This window comes from Hipposideros armiger, unplaced genomic scaffold, assembly GCF_001890085.2.
Source record: "Hipposideros armiger isolate ML-2016 unplaced genomic scaffold, ASM189008v1 scaffold_17, whole genome shotgun sequence".
Taxonomy (NCBI): Eukaryota; Metazoa; Chordata; class Mammalia; order Chiroptera; family Hipposideridae; genus Hipposideros; species Hipposideros armiger.
Genome location: NW_017731367.1, coordinates 2,647,940 through 2,665,450, shown reverse-complemented (window position 1 = coordinate 2,665,450; position 17,511 = coordinate 2,647,940). Strand labels below are relative to the sequence as shown.

The window sequence follows — 17,511 nt, the reverse complement described above, 5'->3', positions numbered from 1 at the left end:
CATTACTAATTTATTCTCACCCCCTGCTGTTAAATACGAATACTAAATATGACCTAAACCTCCTTCAAAGGTCTTAAGAACTTACCACATATTCATAGCATCCAGCATTCATTCATGCTTTTAGAGTATACAAAGTTTTAAAAAAGAGGCATTTGTTTACATTTTTATAACTAAATGCAAATTTTTATAATAATTACTTAGACTTATCTTGTAATAAATGTCATTATACACATACAAATTACATTTTTTAGTCTCTAAGACTACTAGGGAAATTTAATCGTTGGTTGATCATTTAGCATCAATAATGTATTATTGCAGATTGCATTCCTCTTGCACTTGCTTTTCAAAATAAGATATAGTAATAACTTGGTTTGCGAGCATAATTTGTTCTGGAAAGAAACAACTTGTATTGCACAAGACATTGCTCATTTATCATGTTAAAATGTATTAGAAATCTTTGTCTGGAGGAACCCTCTCAAACCACGTTACTCAAAATCCAAGTTTTTATTGTATATTCCCCAAAACTTCATCCATGCTTGTTTCTCCCACCATGAGCAAGGTGCTGCAGCATATCCATGACTTAATTCTGACAAACAACCCAAAGACTGTGGAAGCCAAAAACTTCCCTTTAATTGGCAGGAGCAAACTATTTGACAACAGATAACAAATAGTTCAAAAATACCTATACTCCTCAACGTGGGAGAAGATACGCATACCATGTATTAATCATACGATTGGTAAGCAGAATCTGTAAAGAACTGTAAATCACTATGAACGAGACAGACAACCCAATGGGAAAATGGCAAAAGACTTGAGCAGACACTGAATAAAAGGAGATGCACAAATAACCCATAAATATGTGAAGAGAAGCTCAACCCCATCAATAGTGAGGCAGATCTGAAGTGAAACCTCTTTGCACACCCACCAGGTTGGAAAAATTAAAAAGGCAACTGACACCAGCGTGGGTGAAGGGCAAGGCAGTGGGGCGTCATGCCCGCCATGGCTGGGTGAATGAATTGGTAGGAGCACTCTACAAAACTGTCCACCATTGCCGGTAAAGTTACATCCCTAGAAATATTCGTTGTGGAGAGAGAGGGAGGGTTGTCCTGTGAACGACTGCAAGCTCAGGTGCCAGGCAGCGGGTTTGGGGGCTGAACCACTTCCCCCAAATCCCCCAGGTCACCGGGCCCTGGCAGCTGGAGTTATCAGACTTCATGCAAGTTTGTCCTCCCAAAGCTGCTAGCACCAAAGCCAGCCATGGAGTCATCCACAGTGATGTCATCACCACACAGTGATGTCATCACGAGCCATGAGCCACAAAAGTGGGGGACAAGGGCAGTCCATCTCCTGGAACGACGTCCACAGTGCATTCAGCAGTTTCTCCCCTTGCCACCAACTCGCCCCCAGACATGCTAAGATATCATAGAGCTAGGACCACGTGCCTCGTCTTCCTGACCTTTTGAATGAAAGTTTCCCCATGAATCCTGTGTCTTAAACCCGACCCCATGACAGAGGTGTCCTCCTCCACTTCCTGGCCTCAACCCAAAGAATCATTCCAGGAGACCCAGCTCACACATCCAAGAATGTCCAGAATGGCATTGACCCTAGGAGCAAAACCTGGAAACCCAAATGTTCACACACACACACACACACACACACACACACGCACGCACGCACGCATGCACACGCGCGCGCACACACACACACAGGCTGGATATACATACCAGCCGATGGAGGCTACACAGCATTGAAATGAATCAGTTGCTACACGTATCAACATGATGAATCTCCAAAATGTAACAGTGAGCAGCAAAAGAACTTGCAAAAGAATACTTATTGCATAATTCCATGTACAAAAGGACAAAAAAGTTCGCAAAAGTTCGTGTAAGTGCACGGTGGAAAGTTCGCAAACTTAATTGTCTGAGTTCCTGTATCAAAAACAGACAAGCTTCAACCACACTGTTTAGGGATATATATTCAAGTCATAAAGTTATAAGTAAAAGCAAGGAATAGCAGCACAAAATTCAGGGTAGAGGCCGCCTCTGACGGGAGGCAGGGAAACAAACACAGATGGCCCAGGGTCCTGGTGAAGGTGCTTCCTTAGGCTGGTCGTTGGGTACAAGGGCATTCGTTTTATTATTCTTCCTTAAGCTGGGAATTTACATTTGTACATTCTTTTCTACAGGCAATAAAAATGTAGGAAGCAAAACTAGTTTCTACACTCAATCTGAATGCAAACATTTTGAAACCCGATGATGCCCAGTCTTCCTCACGGTATTTTCTATCGTCTTAATGAATTCTAAGTCTACTTAGCACATGTGAAGGAGCTCACCAGATGTACAAGCTGGTGAATCAGGGCCATGCAGGAGGGGTGGTGATAAAACTGCTTTGTTGCTGAAAAATCTGAAAAGTCCCTGAGAACACACTTTGCAGAGCTGTGTGTTCCCGGGGGGGTAAACAGGAGCCCCCAGAACTGAGAGGTCCTTGGGTGGCCTCAGAAGTCCTACCCACAGGCCGCCTGCATCTCTGAGGGGACAACTGCAGGGGTGCAGGGGAGCAGAGAGTCCGCGCAGCAATGCTGTACCCAGCCCTGTCCATCTCCTGAGGCCCCAACACCTGAGTCCACCCATGGCCTGGAAAGGCCTTTCCTGCCCTCCCAGGGGTCTCTTGTCACTTGAAACTGGAGGAGGAGGGTGTTGGAGAGGCCACCACTGTCCCTTGCCCCCTTTACTTGTTTCTCACAGGGCCAGGGCCAAGGTGAGACCAGGTGTGAAGGTAAGGAGGTACTCGGCATGGGGAGTGGCAGTGCCTGAGAGCCAGGGGCTCCTTAAATGCGCAGTGGGGGGCGAAGTTTTTGCTTTCTTATCTGTTGTCTTACAGATTAATGATATATCACAAAGGCAGCCCATGTAACCACCAGCCAGATCAAAACACCGCGCCCAACACAAAGGGCACAGTTTCTGCTAGCACGCCGCCGGAGTCCAGCTCGTCCTGGAAGCAATGATGGCTCTGCCTCCACGTCCGGAAGGCAATGTGGATGCCGGCTCAGAACAAGCTAGAAGCTACGGCAAGAACAAACTGAGACACCAGCCTTAGCGTTAAAGGAAAGAACTGAGGATCAAGAATCCAGAACCGACAGGACTGCAAGCAAGAACACCAAGCCTTAAATATAGTAAAATGACTACTAGAAGCGCAGTATTTACATGCTCAGAAAACTCAGTTCAGAAATGCATTATTTAACAACTTATTAAGGTTACAGTAACAATCTTTTTAAAAGGAATGCTTGGGAAAACAACACGAAAGAAGATGCTTCTACATTCAACAAAACTAGCCCACGGGACAAAATACTATACGATGAGACAGGACCTTTTTTAAAGGAGTATCGGTGCCCAAATAATCCCAATTGCCCAACAGATGCTTTCAGACCCGTTAGCGTGTTGCCTGGACGACCCCTCGACTCACGCTTTCGCTGTAGGACAGGTCAGTGCTCCGAGACACGCTGGAGTAGAGGGTGCGGGTGCTGCCCAGGGTGCCGTTCCTTCTGTTCCTCATGCTGAGCCTGGCGCCCTCGAAGGACATCTGTGCTCCTGTGGAGAAGGGGGAGAGAGGTGTGGGCTTCCCGGAAAGCTTCGTCCCAAAGCCCTTCCCCTCCACGCTCTCGGCTCAGCCACCTGCAGAAGGCCCAGGCTCCGTCCCTCCCTGCCCCCCCGGGTCAGCTGTATCCCTGTCCCTTCTCCTTCAGCCTCCATGACCCAGCTGGAGTTTCCACCCTGCCACACATCTCTCCTGGTCCCTCACACCTGGGGCAGGGCCCTCCTGGGCGCCCTCTCTCCACAGTGAGACACGCATCCCAGACCACCCACCGCACACTGGAAGCTCAAAGTAGCTACTTTCAAGTGAATGAACTTGGAGTGAAGGGAACTTACGGGGCAAACGGAAACTATCAGCCAGAGCGTGTGGCTGTCAGGTGGGGGGAAGGAATTGTGGCCCTGACCACGGGAAGGGGGAGAAGGGCCTTGACAGACGGCGGCGGTGGGCCTGAGGGCCAGCGCGCTCCTCCTGGTCACCCTGAGACTTGCAGTGGCCCGTGGGACCCAGGGATGCTGCTAATCCCCTCCGAGGCTCGGGAGCTGGGACATCACAGGGGCCCCAGCCACCATGGAGATGCATCCCGGGCTGCCCCCTGCTCGTCTCACGCTCAGACGCGCCCGTCCCACACTGCAGGCGCCCTCTCTCCCTGTCCCCCAAACACCAGCTCAGACCATAGCCCAGGCTGCAGACCAAACCCACCACCAGCTACCCCACACCCCTGGGTGGTCCGCAACACAGTAAATAAGACATTTCTAGAACAAAAGGTCATCCTTCCTATACACCCCGCCTCCCTAAGTGTCCTGGCGCCAAGCTGCCCAGCCACCCGTGACAGCCTGCTCTGTCACTACCACCTCTGAGTGGCAGTGCCAGCTCCTTCAGCCCTGCCAGCCCCTCCAGTGGCCCCCGGCTGCCCCAGGCCTGCACGCTCCTTGTCCTCCTGGGCCTGCGCCTCACCTGGGCCACACCTTCCCGTTCCAGCCCCACCCTCTGTCTGGAACCCCTTCCCCAGCCCCCCTCTGTCTGGTTATCTCCCGCTCATTCTCTTACGCATCATTTCCTCAAGGTGGTGCCCTGGGACGCCTGGGCTGGTGCCCGGGCCGGTGACCTGGCCTTGCAGGCCCTTCTAGCCTCTGCCCAGCGCGACCACCCCAATTTGCTTCATGGTCCGTTTGGCCCCTTTTAGCCGACTGAAGCCAAGGACTAGCTCTATCCTTTCGGGCACTATATTCCCAGGGCCTGGCACAGAGCAGAGCTGTACAAACACGTATAAAGTGAATAACTAAATGAATAAACAACACCCTCCACCCTCCTGATCACCCTGGCATTTGTAGACTGCAGCCTGCATCACCTTCCATAAGGCCCTCCCCCCCCCCAGCCATGTGGAAAAGACCCCCAGCCCAGTGGGCCTGCCCTCCATCCAGGCCAGCCTCAAAACGCCCCACCCCACTGAGGCTGGAAGCATCTTTTTCTTTTTTTTTTAATTGGGGAGTTGGGGGAGGGGAACAGTGTTGGGGAATTGGGAGAGGGGAACAGACAAGTTGTTGTCCTTCAATCTTAGTTGTGGAGGATGCAGCTAGCTCAGCTCCAAGTCCAGTAGTGACGCTCAGCTCAAGGTGCCCAGTTCAGTCTTAGTTGCATGCGGGCATAGCCCACCATTGAACAGGCAGTCTTGTTGTTAGGAGCACGTGCTCTCACCAGCTGAGCCATCCTCCCACCTGTTGGCAGCTCAGCAGCAGCTCAGCTCAGGCGCAGCTCACTGGCCCATGTGGGAATCGAACCAGCGGCCCTGTTGCTCAGAGCTCGCACTCTTGAGCAAGCTCTTAACCAGCTGAGCCACTCGCCCAGCTCTAGAAGCATCTTTAAAGCTCTCTCAAAATGGTCAGTCCAGGCTGTTTAAAACAGTGAGAGCTTCTTTTACTTCTCTCCCCAGGCATTTCGAAGACAGGTTCCGAGTATTAATTGGTACTTTACATACATTATTGTAAAACCACCCATCAACCCTGCCAGGTCTTTACTGTAATCCCCAAACAGCAAATTGCTGCTAAGTAGGGCGCCAACAGTCAGAAAATGCTTTCATTTGCTGCGCAACGAACGAGGAAACTGTTTATTTTGTTGCAATGGAGTGAGTGTAGTTTTGCTTTTTGATCACGTTTCAGTCAAACAAGCCAGGGAAGAGCGTGCAAGATAAGCAGCAAGCCACACTGTTCTGACTTTCAAATCCCTTTATGAGGTATTAGCTTCTAACTGGTTTTCAGAGGCCAGCTGATACCCAAGTTGACTATTTATGAGTCTACACTTCCTTTATGACGTCTTACGTAGCAGGTAATCCAGGCTTACTGTTATCAATCAGCTAAACCCATTCTGAAGACTTAGGTGTGAAAGAATCTGGGGCCTTGGAGAAGGGACACAGGACCAAGGACGGAGGGGAAAGGTCTGAAGCGGCCCCCCGGGAGGGCCTGGAGAGTGAGAAGAGAGGATCCAGGGAACCCCAGGAACCTCCGGAAAGGGGAAGTGAACTGGGAAAGTAGGGTGACAGCCAGCAGGGAGAGGAAGAAGGGAAAGTCACACCAGGGAGGAATCCGTAGATGCTAAGGAAACGGAATCAAATCCTACCACGAGGTCGAACGATACAAAACCCTGCAGGAAAATGGGCAAAGCGCTAAAATCCAAATCCGCCAAACAAGGGAGCACAAACCACTACTAAACACAAATATATGCTAAGCCTCCCTTGTAAGAAAAACAACAGAAGTCCAGCACCAATGAAACACCAAGAGGAGATGGTTTCAGATGATAGTGTTGGATGCTGGGAAGAAGGGTGAGGGGTGGGGTCGAATATGATTAAGTGGGGAGTAAAACTCAGTTCCCTGCCTGCAAAGCAATTTGGTCATAATGTAGCAAGGCGTTTAAATATCATCATGTTGACCCAATAAACTGGCTTGGGAGAATCCAGATAAAAGAAATAATCAGAAATAAAAAAACAATTGTACTCCAACGATGTTCATTGCTGAGTGACTTATAAGAAGACAATTAGAAACACCTAAATGTCCATCAATAGAACATTCCACCAAAAAGAAGAGGATGGTGCCATGAAGGGGTGTATTTTAATGACATGGAATAAATTATTAGGATTCATTATGAGCCAATTTTTTTAAAAAGTAGGAGGCAAGAAATCCCAGCAGTTAAGAGCTCTGGCTTAAGGAACAGTGAGCTTCGGCTCAGCCACTAACCCTGTGACCCTGAGTGAGTCTTTCACCCTCGCGGCTTCCTTAGGAAGGTGGCTTAGCAACGTATGATGTGTGTACGGCACGTGGTTAACCAAAAGGTTAACCACTGCTATGTGTGGGGGGTGGGACTATAAGTGATTTTATCCTTTTACTTTTTATATTTACCCAAATTAAATGCATTGTTTATGTCATCTAAAAAATATATCTAATAAACAGGAGAAGTATCTAGAGACCAGGCAGGATGAAGATAACCAGTGTCAGTAAGTGGGAGCTGAGACCTTTCCTTCCATAGGAGCCAATGCGGGAAGTGGCTGGAGGGGCCGAGAGGAGAGGGGTGGAGGGCTGACTTGTTGGCTCTAAATCTTGGGGGACGAGAACGAGGAGCGAGGGAGAGATAAAAGCACAGGGCAAATATAATAATATAATAGTAACAACATGAGGAGGAGTTTGTGGGCTAGCGGGGAGTGGTGAAGTTACGGTCACTAAAATGATAACTGAAGGTAAATGATAAATTGAAGCCAGCCAACAATAAGATAATAAACACTGATGAACGCCTATGATTTTTGCTCTCCACCATGTTCTTGGAAATCCTTGCTGGATGTGGAACTGAGTTCCCATCCCCCCACAGCACCTTGGTCTTCCCCGGACTGACTGACTCCGGAGAAGAAATGCCAGCGCTAGGTTTTCAGAGCGTCACGCAACAGCCTAGCCTAGAGTGGTGGTTTTATAATAAAAGGGGGTCCTCTGGGCCGCCCTGCTTGAGGGCCTCACAGGCGCCTCCCCACATCAATGGGAGCAGTGTTGCCTTATCAGATTTACATCTCCATGGCTCTAGAAGGTTCCCTCTGAAGAAAGGATTCTGCTGAGGAAGAGCCGCGAGGATCATCTGCCTGGGACACTGGCTCCTGGTCACCTCACTGCACAGGCGGCCAGGGGTCACTGCAGCCTCAGTCTCCTGGAATGAACAAAAGAGCTACTACGTATTTTACTTGAGGAAAAATAAGTTTACAGATGGTTTGCCAAGCTCCAGACTAACGGTGGTGCTGGACTAACTCATGCAACCCCAGCAATGAGGAGTTGGAGTTTCACGTACAACTTAGAAAACATGATTGTATGGATCCAAAACTATAAACACAACATAACACGATATAACGTGCTATAACCACGATCCTTACGGTCTCGAAACCTCACCAAACTTGCCTCTCAGGCAGTGCTGGTTCTATGGGTCACATGTGCAGTACTTGGCACTCACATAAAAGAGGCACCGACATTGCACCCATTGTGGGGCAGGGGAGCAAATGCCTAGAACTGTGAGTTTCAAGCCTAGGACCAGCCTCTTGCTTTATCTTTAACTCTGAGTCTATTTCCCTGAATTAATGGAACCCTCAGGAAGGAGGCGGGAAACGAAATGTGCTCGATGCAGCTCACCCCACCGAGGGCACCTCCCCCAACAGGAATCCACCAGCAAAATGACGTCAAGGGCGCCCCATGATGTTTAATATGCTCTTTGATGAGGAGGACTTCATGTAACTGACAAACTCAGTTCACTGTTTCTACCTCTAAAAAACCCAGGGGGCGAGGGGGTGGCAAATGCATCAGGAAAGCTCCGGCATCATGCCACACCCTCGAACTCACATTTATCTCCAATGCCCTTGCTTTGCAGGACCTGAGTATCTTTTGAAAATAACATTGTGCCAAGGCTGGTCATGAAACTCAGTTTTATTTGGGTCCCCTAAATGGAAAACTCAAAGCAGGACTCCTAATTTCCTGATCTATGGACAGAAAGGAAGAAATCAGAGTAACTTTAGGAAAGAGTGACAGAACCTACAGACACCCCGAAACGCTAAGTCGGTGTTGGTCACAGCATGCCTGTCCGCTGGCTGCCTGCAGCTTGCGCGCCGAGCTTTCATTTAACCTGGGATGTAGACCCAGGTTGCTATTATTAAACTCTTCTTTTTAGATTCTATATTTTCACCTTTGAGAGTAATTTTTTTCTTCATATTAATTTTTGTTTCTATATTTTCAACACTCGAGGCTTAGCCCTCCATGAGTCACTGGTGTCCACGCCAGCTTGAGTCCTTTCACACCCAACTTGCCTGCCTTGGCCTCGTATGTCGGCATCAGGAGAGGGTCCTTGGGCTCATCTCAGTGGGGGACACACAAGCAGTGTGTGGTTGGAGCTTGCCATCTAGGTGACTGTCTGCTGGTTGCATTCACACGTGGATAACAGGAGCAACACTCTCCCCTCTAACCCCACACAGACAGCTCCATCCTTATTAGATCTTTGATCTTGTGAAGGAAAACAGTGAGGGCAACCTCATTTTTATTCTTTGTGTCCAACACTTACATGCCTTCCCCCCTCAGTCTTAAATGCTAATATTTTATTGACTCTGACTAGATATTGGTCTCAAATCTTTACCTTGACCAAGCACTCTTTGACATGCAAACTCAAGTTCTGAGAGTTTGGGGTTTTGTGTTTCAGCTCTGGAAAGGGTGTTGTGGTTTTGTTATTGTTTTCTGGCGACAGCCTCCCCTGGGCATGCACAGCACCGCAGAGAGCGTGTTACTCCTCAGACCCGGAGTGTGTACAGAGTGTGACAAAGAGAGAAACAGGGGTGAAGCTCCAAAAAAAACAGTCTCAGGGGCCATCGTGAAGCGCCTTCCAGAACTGACTCATCTTTATTTCTCATTGGCACCCTACTCAGAGGTGGCAAAGGCTGGCATTATCACGTGACCCAATGCCAAGCCAGAGAATGTGCTGGGACGTGCAGTGGATGCCAGCCCAGGGCGTCCTGCGCAGTGACCCTTGGCACAAGCAGTGCGCTGAGCAAGGACAGCACGGGCCCAGTACGTCCTGCGGCTCTGCCCATGTACATCCCCCTGTGCCGGGGAGATGGGAGGTTCTTGGGACCGCTGGGCCACCTGTTACTGTGTCCTTCGGTTGTGAAACCAAGGGGAACACGTGTGCGAGATGTGTCATGTACACAACAGGCCTTCACAAGAAGAAACGTCTCACACACAGGAGACATTAGTCAAAACGTCAACAGGATAAACCTTCTTCCCTGGGCGAAGGAAAGAACTGAGTCTTCCCTACAGAAAAATCCCAGTGAGTCACATGCCAGGCAAAATGAACAGGCTTGGAGGCATGCAAGTGAAATTATTTGAGGGTAAGAATAAACGTAAAACCATACCAGCAACAGAGCAGAAAAAATCAGTTACTAAAGGGAGAAATCAGGCCAGCATGAAACTTCTCTTCTCCGGCACCGTGAGCTAGAAGATGGAGCCATATTGTATTTTTGGAGGGAAAAGATTACGACCTAGGAATTGTATCCTCAGCCTACTTCAGCTGTGAGTGCAGCAAAAAGACAGCTCAGGAATTCGAGGCCTGAGGATGAAAGACACCCACACAACTTACAGCAGTCCAGGAAAGAGAGGGGGGTCAGTGACAAATCTAAATAATATATGGAGTAGACATGGTGAACCTTTTTGTACCCCCTGCAGTTTAAATGTTTCTATTTCATCTCGGTGCACAGAGATTTGAAGAGACGTGCTAAAATACTACTGAGTATAAAGGAACCGATGAGAAAGATGTGAGCAGAGGGGAAATCAAAGAAGCTGGTCATGTGCGGGGCTCACCTGGCACCTGGGAAGCCCACGTGTGGGGAGGTTGCTGGAAACTGCACCCTAACCTGGCTAGGGACCAAAACAAGGGATAAACACGGTCATGGAACCTTCACAGTGTCCACAAAGTAACCCACACCCGCGCGCCGGGATACAGAGGCCGGTGGACAAAGGGCTCCTGGGTGGGGGCGGGGCCAGCGGGGGGGATGGGCGTGACTATAGAGGGGTACCACCAAGGGACCTTTCTAGCAATGGAACAGTCCCATAACTTGGTCGTGGTGGTGGCTACACAAATCCACTTGTGCTAACATTTCACAAAGCTATGCACACAAACGAGTCCACGTAAAACTGGTGAGATCTGAAGACAGCCTGTGGGTTACACAGCGTCAGTTTTCCTGGCTGTGACATTTCACAGTGGCTACGTGTGATGTTACTGTGGGCGAAACTGGGGGAAGGGTGCACGGGACCTCTCTATACTATTTTTCAACTGCCTGTGAATCTATCATTATTTCAAAATGATAAGAGAGAAAAACTGTGCAAAAAAAACCTACCAAAAACCAAACAAAAAAAACCATTGGACCACACGCTGGGAAAGGGCCTGACATAAGCCTGCAATACCGACATCACCAAACACTGCGGCTTCTTCTTATAAAGCCCTAGATGCGAGTTGAAAATCCATCACTAAAGTAAGAGTCCACGGAAGCAACTCTAGCAGCCCCAAGTGATGGCCCCCAGGACAGAGATAGCTGAGAGTGTGGCCAGATTTAGGACTTACTTGTTTAACTATGTAAAATCTTTGCTTCCATATTTTCAGTATTCATTGTTTTTCTTTATGGCCTTCCTCTCAAAGATTTCAGATGGGGGACGGCCGGTTACTTCAGATGGTTACAGCGCAGGCTTATAACACCAAAGTTGCCAGTTTGATCCCCACATGGGTCACTGAGCTGCACCCTCCACAACTAGATTGAAGACAACTACTTGACTTGGACCTGATGGGTCCTAGAAAAACACACTGTTCCCCCCCAAAATTTCTTTTTTTTAAAAAAAGGCACAGGCTTTGGAGTCTGGGTGACTTCAAAAAGAAAAAGATTGCAGATGGGTTTGAGGAAATTAATGGAACCCTAACACCCACTCTGGAGGTTACCTCAGAAAAAGTAACGTCAATATGGACTCTGAAGCACCGTTCACATTTTTCAAAATTTCACACTAGATCATGAAGATATTGGTGACCATACACGCCAGGAGTGGCAGCAGTTCCAAACTAAACACTGACAGCGTCTCCAGTTTCCCACCCAGAGGAACACGTGTTCACTGGACAGAATTACTCACCGGAGGCCTCGTTAAAACTCAGACAGCTGGGCCCCACCCGAAATACCCAGCAGCTCTGGGGGGGAGCCATGGGTTCTGCATCTCTACCAAGTTCCCAGGTGCTATTGAGGCTGCTGGTCGGGAGACCCCAATCAAGGAACGACTGGGCTAAACCAGGGTGATGCGAAAAACACCAATGACCCCCTCATCTTAGGCTGCAATCAAATTTTGCCAGAACTTGCAATCAAACCTTTTTACAGACATAAACATGCAATTGATGCAAGGCTTAAGAGGCAGCATCATATCCACTTTGGCTTAGTATTCTCCTGTGATTCCAACTTCAATTTATAAACAATACGGCTTTTCCTGCTAGCACGTAAAACATACACCTTCATCAGGCCAGGAGTGGTGTCCTAATACAAGGAGAACAATAACAGCTATGTCTTATGTAAGACCTCTTATGTGCCAGGCACTGTGCTAGTCTCTTATGTATCAACCCTCAATTCTCCCATGAGTTATATAAATCATTATTTTCCCACTTAAACAAATGAGATAAACCAAAGCACAGAGAGGTCAAGTAACTTCCCCAATGTCACACAGCTGATACGTACAGGACACAGGATTCAAACCCAAATTGGCTGGCCTTAACATTAAGCTCGTTTGTGCTACTTGAGTACAAATACCTCTTTGCAAAGGGATAGATTGTCGTTTTCACCGTATTAATACACTATCAAAATGTAAACAAAGGGTTAGAGACCTCATTTTGTTGGTCGGGGGAGAGGTTGACCTAATGTTATTTTTATTATTGATGCTCGTGAGTAATTTTATTTTTTATTTATTTATTTTATTTATTTATTTATTTATTTTTAGCTGAGCCATCCTGCTACCTGTTGGCAGCTCAGCGGCTGCTCAGCTCAGGCTGGACTCGAACCACTGTTGCTCAGAGCTCAAACTCTTGAGCAAGCTCTTAACCAACTGAGCCACTCGGCCGGCCCTTGTGAGTAATTTTAAATAACCTAGAAGTCACCCATTCACAACCCAACACTCTTGCATCCTCTGAGCCCAGTGTAAAAACAAAAACAAAAATCAGCATGCTACGTTATCGTCCTAATACAAGTCTCTTTACAGTAATAAATAAATAAATAAGAAAAAATAAATAAATTATCCTATGTAACACTGAGAGACGAACTAAATCGTCCATGCTATGATGAGAAAGTTCCAAAGGGCCCATACCAAACCCCAGCCATCTCCTTTCTTATCGCCCATCAATTATTCACTATAATGGTGCATGTGACACAGAAGCTTCGAATGTGAATGACACCATCCACAGGTGTCGTCTCAACCCCCCTTTTGGGAAGGGCACCACAGGGTGCTGGCAGGAGAAGGGTTTACCTACATGGCCTCCACACCTCACTCACCCCAGGGAACTGAGATTTGTGGTGTCATAGGCATCGCCCTGCTTTTCTAATTGCCACACATTTGTCAGCCACATTTTTAAAGTTTTGAAGTGATGGGTAAAAACTGGGAAAAGGGTGCAAGCCAATGGAGGCTTCTGACGTCACTGACCCCAGCGTTTCCTGCCCCAAGGGGTAGACGTGAGAGACAAGAGGTGGGACCAGGCAACAGGTGACACTGGAAGGTGCCAATTCCTGAGAACCCCCTAGAATAAGGGGCAAGGCAGGGGTCCCGATGGTGCCTGGAAACCTACTCTCTTCACAGATGCCAAGAATAACATCAATTCTTAGGCAAGACAAACAACATTAATAATGGATGGTAAATTTGTTCCAACTTTTAAAGAATTTTAAATCCAAAGTCACAACTTTGAAAGTTCTTTACCTTCTCAAGATATTGATGAGCTAAAACTCCTATAATGATAAGTAAATCTCTATCAGCACGTAGAGAAAAGAATTAAGCAACAATCGCTTCCTTACTTCCACCTTAAGAATCTTCACACTGAAAAATCTGCGTTGTCAATAATGGATTCAGAATTAAACAGAAATAAAACCTTTAATTATTCATCCAGCCCCTCAGTGTCTCTCTGGCTTCTGAATAATACAAGTGATAAGCATGCTTCAGAAGCTGAAAAAATGAAAGGAATCACAGTAAAAAAAAGTCAAATATACTTTTCTCCTCTTATCAAATACTGACAACTTGAATGCATTCTTTCTTGATGTTAATTTATGTTTCAACATAGCCTTGATTTAAGGAAAACCTGTTGTATTACGTTCCCAATAGGTTTCAGAAGATACAACCAGGCTACAGAGTCACCTTCAGACTTCAGATGCCAGGGAATGTTCCAGAAAGCATGTTTGAGGGAATTTGTGACTGTCAATCAGGAAGGAAAAAATAGCACAAAAGCTGCAATTATATTTAAAATCATTCAAAACTCTAGCAGAGATGTCTACGTGTCTAAATAAATGCAAATCAGAGCCACATATATCTGTGAGCTAGCATCCTAAGTATCTCCACAGCTCTGAGAAATTTCAAATTCTGTCTTTCTTCAATTTCAGATCTTCATAGGAAAACTAAATGACACCTTTCTCAGAGACACTAAACTCCCAACGATTCTACAAGTTACAACAATTGCTCCATTTGTGGAGGGACAAAAAGCAAAAGTGGGTAACATACCAGTGGAGGTTTCTCAGGCAGGGTTTGCTCTCACTCCAAGGTCCCGCGTGTCTCCCTTCTCGCAGGAGGAACAAGCCTTTATAACTGCAGCGTCCCAGCCCCGCCTTCTCCTCTAAGGGTCTTGTGAGAGGAGAAACAGAAAACTCTTAAGCCACTGGAAGGAGACTCCTAAAGCCATGGAACACAGTAGCAATTGGGCAAGTGAATATGAGTAAGGAATGCATAATTATAAAGCACAGTATTTTAAATGCTCATAAAACAAGAAAACAAAATTCCCACTCTTGGCTTGCCAATAGTAACACATACTACAATTTAATTTCTACAACTAGTGGTGCATTTTAAAAACCACAAATAAAGTAGGAAATGTTCATTATAGAAAGTAATGGCAAGAATAATTAGCAGATTAGAAGCTTTTAAATAAGGAAGAAATTCTTAAATCGAGGAAATTTAACAAACATTGTGGGGTGTTTTTTTATTTTTTGGGGGGGGAGGGTTTGCAGATTTTGATAACTTTCTCCACACCATTATATATTCAGCATTGGGCTAGCTAGGCAGGGGTGGGGGCGGCTGGACAGAAGTCTCAGCAGGGCTAGCTTTATTAATTTGTAGTAATTCTCATGCCCCCTTCAAACTACGCTTTGTCTTTGTGAAAACGCCACAGGAGAGAGGAAAGAATAATTGTCTGTGGACAACTTTCAGTCATTTTATTTAAAGGATGCACCACAAACATTTAAATCATTTTGTTACAGCTGATGCACCTAATATATATTTACATATGAAGTATATGCTACAGACAAGTAGAAATAAGATAATATCATTTAAAAACGAATTATATAGTGCAAACGAATGCAGAGGGGTTAGAGATTAAACATAATATGTGTCAATGGGAATTTTGTAAAGGCAGAGGGATGGGAGTAAGATCTGAGAGAGAAGATGCAATTAATTATAGTGGTAATGTCTATTAGAGAGCATAGTCAATCCGGGAAGAAAACCCCTTTGACAAAGAGAAACAAAAAACTTAAGAGAGGGTCACAAACTCAAGTATTCCCAGGGTCAGGCAGGTAATGAAAATGAATGGAGTCTAAGGCAATAGGTACGGACTGTGGAAAAATGAAAACGGCAGGTGCTGGATCTGAACGAGGACCCATGTCAGAGGAGATCAGCCAGAAACTCAAGAAAACTAAAGAGAACCTGAGAAAAACAACTACACAGGGAAAAAAGCTGGAGAGAGAGCCAGAGAAATCTCAAAACCGCCCTTCATATGGGTCCTAGGACTAAAATCTCCCACACCCCTACGAATTCCTTCCAACCCCCGTGCACAAGCACAGACGGAGCCCAGGGATCGGTCCTCTCTTTCCTTGGCCTGCAGTCTATACCGCATCCTTCCAGGCATTGTCAGCGAACTGGAAAGCTGTCCTAAAATCTAGTTTGAAAACCAAAAAAAGTGAACTGGAAAAGATGAGAAAGCTAGAAAATTATAGAGACCTAAGTACAGCATATTGATGTGCTATGAAGGCACCCCCTTGTGGAAAGTGACGGAGTAGTGACCCCAGGCTGATAGCGGACGGGCACTGAGCATGAAGGGGGCAGTGAGAGAACCGGGGAGAAGACTGACACTCATTGGATGGAACATTGTAGAGCCATTAAACATCTGGATTCAGAGGTGTATTTATAGGAAAGATTCAAAATACATATTTTCAAGGGATTGGGATAGGTGGCAAAACAGAGAGTACAATTTCACCTTGGGTTTAAAATACACCTAGAGAGGAAGAACCAGAATGCTGGCTTTGGACCCTGTTATGGGTTGACTTGTATTCCCCTCCCCCACAGAAGTTCCAATCCCTCACATCTCAGAATGTGACTGTCTCAGACATGGGGTCTTTACAGAGGCAACCAAGTAAAAATGAGATCATTAGAGTGGGCTTCATCCAGTGTAGCTGGTGTCCTTTTAAGAAGAGGAAATTAGGACACAGACACGCAGAGGGAAGGCCATGTGAGGACACAGGGAGAAGCGGCCATCTGTAAATCACGGACAGAGGCCTCAGAAGAAACCACACTTGCTGACTTGACCTTGGCCTTCCAGCCTCCAGGAAATAAACTTGTCATTTAAGCCCCCAATCTGCAGTATTTGTTACGGCAGCCCCAGCAGACAAGTACAGCCCTGAGATTAAGTGTAGCTGTCCACCCCGCCCTGACACAGACAGGACCACCGCAGGCAGCCAAGGGAGAGACAGAGGATTTCCGTGAAAGCCTTCAGCACCACGCACCCCAGCTTCCACGTCTGCGCTGCACAGCCAAGCGGGGCCATCTGAGGAGCGGCAGCAGGGCTCTCCCTATGCCGGCTAGAATCATCGGGAGACAGGTGACCCTGTCCTGGCCTCAAAGCGACGTTAATTAAGCCAGTGTGGACTTTTCTCATTCGTTTTCTGATTATTAAAGCATCAAGTTCTTCGTTCTATCCCAACGTTCACTCTTTAACTCCAAACTTGTTGTATCCACAGAGAGTTAATAATCATCTGCCCTTAAGCAAGTTCCACCCGTGTCTTCAGCACGTCCTGAAAGCCTTCTGTGGATGCAATGGAGGGACAGAGATAGAGATGAATAGACATATAATCTACAGACTTGCCGTTTTAGCCAGGACCTAACAAAATGCCCAAATTCCTCTACAGAGGCAAATAATGAGAATTTTTTTAAGATTTTTTTTTATTGGGGAATTGGGGAAGGGGAGCAGACAGGTAGACAAATTGCTGTTTTGTTCTTCAGTCTAGTTGTGGAGGACGTTGCTTCACTGGCCCATGTTGGTATTATCATTGCGCTTTTCCCGGGTGAGGCAAATCGGTCGCTGGTCAATGGTCGGCCGCTCACAGCGCCTCCCGGCAGCTTACACTGGCTGCCGGCCACTCACGGTAGCTCACGGCAGCCCACTGCAGCCCTGCTGCAGCCTATGCCATCGCTGGTGACTCACAGCAGCCCAGCTCCAGGTCGAGCTGTTGTTCATCATCTTAGCTGTAGAGGGCGAGCGTCACTGGCCCTCATATGTGGGATCCAAACAGCAGCCCTGCTGCTCAGAGCTAGTGCTCCCAAGTGAGCTCTTAACCAGCTGAGCCACTCAGCCGGCCCTTAAGATTGTTTTTGATGC

At 47.0% G+C, this 17,511-nt stretch overlaps 1 protein-coding gene across 1 annotated transcript in view; it reads right to left on the bottom strand.

Moving 5' to 3' along the window:
* TRPM8 (transient receptor potential cation channel subfamily M member 8) overlaps positions 1-3,579 on the bottom strand; it is a 78,811-nt gene extending 75,232 nt beyond the window's left edge. Inside the window, exon 1 of the mRNA XM_019628290.1 lies at positions 3,463-3,579. Coding sequence (XP_019483835.1) covers positions 3,463-3,579 — 117 coding nt within the window. The remainder of the gene's footprint in view (positions 1-3,462) is intronic.
* Between the last annotated feature and the right edge of the window lie 13,932 nt (positions 3,580-17,511).